General features: G+C 34.5%; 1 protein-coding gene across 1 annotated transcript; it reads left to right on the plus strand.

Annotated features, from left to right (window-relative positions):
* Nucleotides 1-646: 646 nt before the first annotated feature.
* On the plus strand, nt 647-1,917 carry ccl20a.4 (chemokine (C-C motif) ligand 20a, duplicate 4). The gene is made up of 4 exons (XM_026243178.1): nt 647-726; nt 1,267-1,375; nt 1,474-1,551; nt 1,784-1,917. Exons 1-4 carry the CDS (start codon nt 651-653, stop codon nt 1,803-1,805), a joined length of 285 nt encoding a protein of 94 aa, XP_026098963.1. The 5' UTR covers nt 647-650; the 3' UTR covers nt 1,806-1,917.
* The last annotated feature ends 644 nt before the right edge of the window (nt 1,918-2,561 follow it).

Here is a 2,561-nt window from a genome sequence, read left to right on the forward strand (position 1 = left end):
ACATGTTTACCCAGGAATACTGTACATTATTGTTTTTTGTTTTTTTCCTTTTTTATGAACTAAAGCTAATCTATTGCCATTTTTCCATTTTACAATCAGGCGATTGTTTGTTGGTTGTTTTTTATTTATTTATTTATTTGTTTGTTTGTTTTTGTATTTTAATTTGTTGCATCTACAGTCACAATGATGTTGTTTTTTATTGTTGTTGATTTTGCATTCCTTACATATATTTTAAATGTATATTTACCAGAATTAATAATGTTATGTGTCTAAACCAGTAATTTCGGGGATTACACACATTTGTGATCGTATCACAAATTGGGATTGATTTTCTAATTACAGTACCCATGATAGTGAGAGGAATGGAATATCCCGTTTTAGTACTCAAATTTAGTTGACCTACTAATATTTACCAGATTTTTCCCCTGTCTTCCATCCCCTCAGTGACGCTCCTGTGTGGTCTACAAAATCCCCTCAGAACAGCTATATAATGTAGCTTTTGGGGATGTCAGATAATGTGGACTGGGAGAGCTCTGCATCTTCATCATCACCATCCTCAACACTGCTGCTGCTGTCTTACACAACTGTCATTATCTTGTTGAACAATTTTTATTTTTATTTTTCACCTATAAGTGGCTTGTTTCCCTCCCATGATGAACAGACTCGTCCTGACGTCATCCACGCTGCTGCTGTTGCTGTGTGTCTGGGTCAACTTGAGTCAAAGCAGTAAGTAAAACCAACTTTTCTTAGACAGTCTCTTTGGTTTTTAAGTGTTGTTCATTGCTTTGAGGTTCCCAATGCCGCTCCTGAAATGTAACCACATGCATTTGTAATCATTTAGAATTTGGACAGTTGCATTCGCATCAAGCCTATGCTTATAGTTAATAATAAAACTACAGTATGGCTTGACTTTTTGAGTGCATCTTAACTACTAATTAGTGTATGACATGTATGATATATATATATATATATATATATATATATATATATATATATATATATATATATATATATATATATATATATATATATATATATATATATATATATATATGTTTATATTTATGCATATAGCATATGCATTTGTCCAAAGCGACTTAAAATAGACCAAACAATTTTCAGAGTCAACAATATTCATAGTTTACAATCCAAAGTTTATTACCAGGAAAATTAGCATATGAATTAATTTTTTAATACAGAAATGGGTCGGGGTAGTTGGTCAAGTGTCATGAAACCACATGAACTGAGAGTTTGTCATGTGTTAAGGTCCGGTGAGGTGCTGTACCAAATATTCATCACTGCCGTTTCCTGTCCTCCGACTGAAAGACTTCACTCGACAGGACGCCACCATGACCTGCAACATAGAGGCTGTCATGTGAGGAGCAACCCTGGTTTTGTCTTTTGTATTAATGTTTATGTAAGAGAACAAGCTGTAATATCGGTAATATTTAATCTAGAAATTCTCTCTTGTAGTTTTACTACGGTGAAGAACAGACAGGTCTGTGCTAACCCTGATGATCTATGGGTTCAGAGGGCCATCGTGCATATCCAGTGAGTTCAGCATAACACACACTTAATGTCTCTTAGCAATGACAATGATCACAAGTCTTAAAGTGGCTACAGTGAATGACTAAACTGCAAGTATATTACTGACCCAGTGTAAAGTTTTGTAATGTGCAGTGTCATACATCTCCATATGCTGAATATACTGGTACATTTGAATGAGCTGAAGATAAAACTTGAGAATCTTCTCCTAAGAGTTTTATTTAATTGTCTCTTCCAGGAACACAAAAAAGTCATCATAATGTGGACACCATCAAAAACTGGCTTAAGCTGAACAAATGAACAGAAACAGAAATCCTTCAATATAATGTATTGTTTAGAATGTATTTTTATAATTAATAAATTAATCAGTTGTTTTGACAGCAACACTGTTGTTTGTTTGGTTTTGTCTGCAACAAATTTCTAGTTGACACTTTGTGAATTTGTGCACAAATTTGTAGGAAGTCGTGGCCTTGTGGTTTGAGAGTTTGACTCCCTAACTATAAGGTTGTGAGTTTGAGTCTATATACAGAGCACTACAGCATTACAGCACAGAGCACACTAAACGAATATTCAGTAAACATGGGCAAATAAATGTTTGTGAGCTCACACAGTAGACAGCAGGTGGCAGTATGTGCCCAAAACCCAGCTACAGCCCCAAAATACACATACAATCCTCAATGGTTTGAATTGGGTATTCATTTAGTGCTTGTAAAAGCATTAATAGTAATTCATCAAATGCATCTTTTAAGTGATCAGGGTGTTGAAATTATGTTGTCAAAACAGCTGCATTTGTCTTGTCTGATTTGCTTTTTTGGATCAGTCATTCATTGCTCAGGTGGAAGGTAAACATACAACAGCTCATCATTATTTGATTGTGCTTAGGCTTTTTTTTTTTTTTTTTTTTTGTCAACATGAAGTAGATCTAAACTGTAGGTTCAATGCCCATATTTGAATGTGACTTCAGAGTCACATACTGTACTTCAAATATTATTCCGAGAGCGTGGAAGTCGGCAACA

The sequence above is a fragment of the Carassius auratus genome, unplaced genomic scaffold (assembly GCF_003368295.1).
Source record: "Carassius auratus strain Wakin unplaced genomic scaffold, ASM336829v1 scaf_tig00002779, whole genome shotgun sequence".
NCBI classification, from domain to species: domain Eukaryota; kingdom Metazoa; phylum Chordata; class Actinopteri; order Cypriniformes; family Cyprinidae; genus Carassius; species Carassius auratus.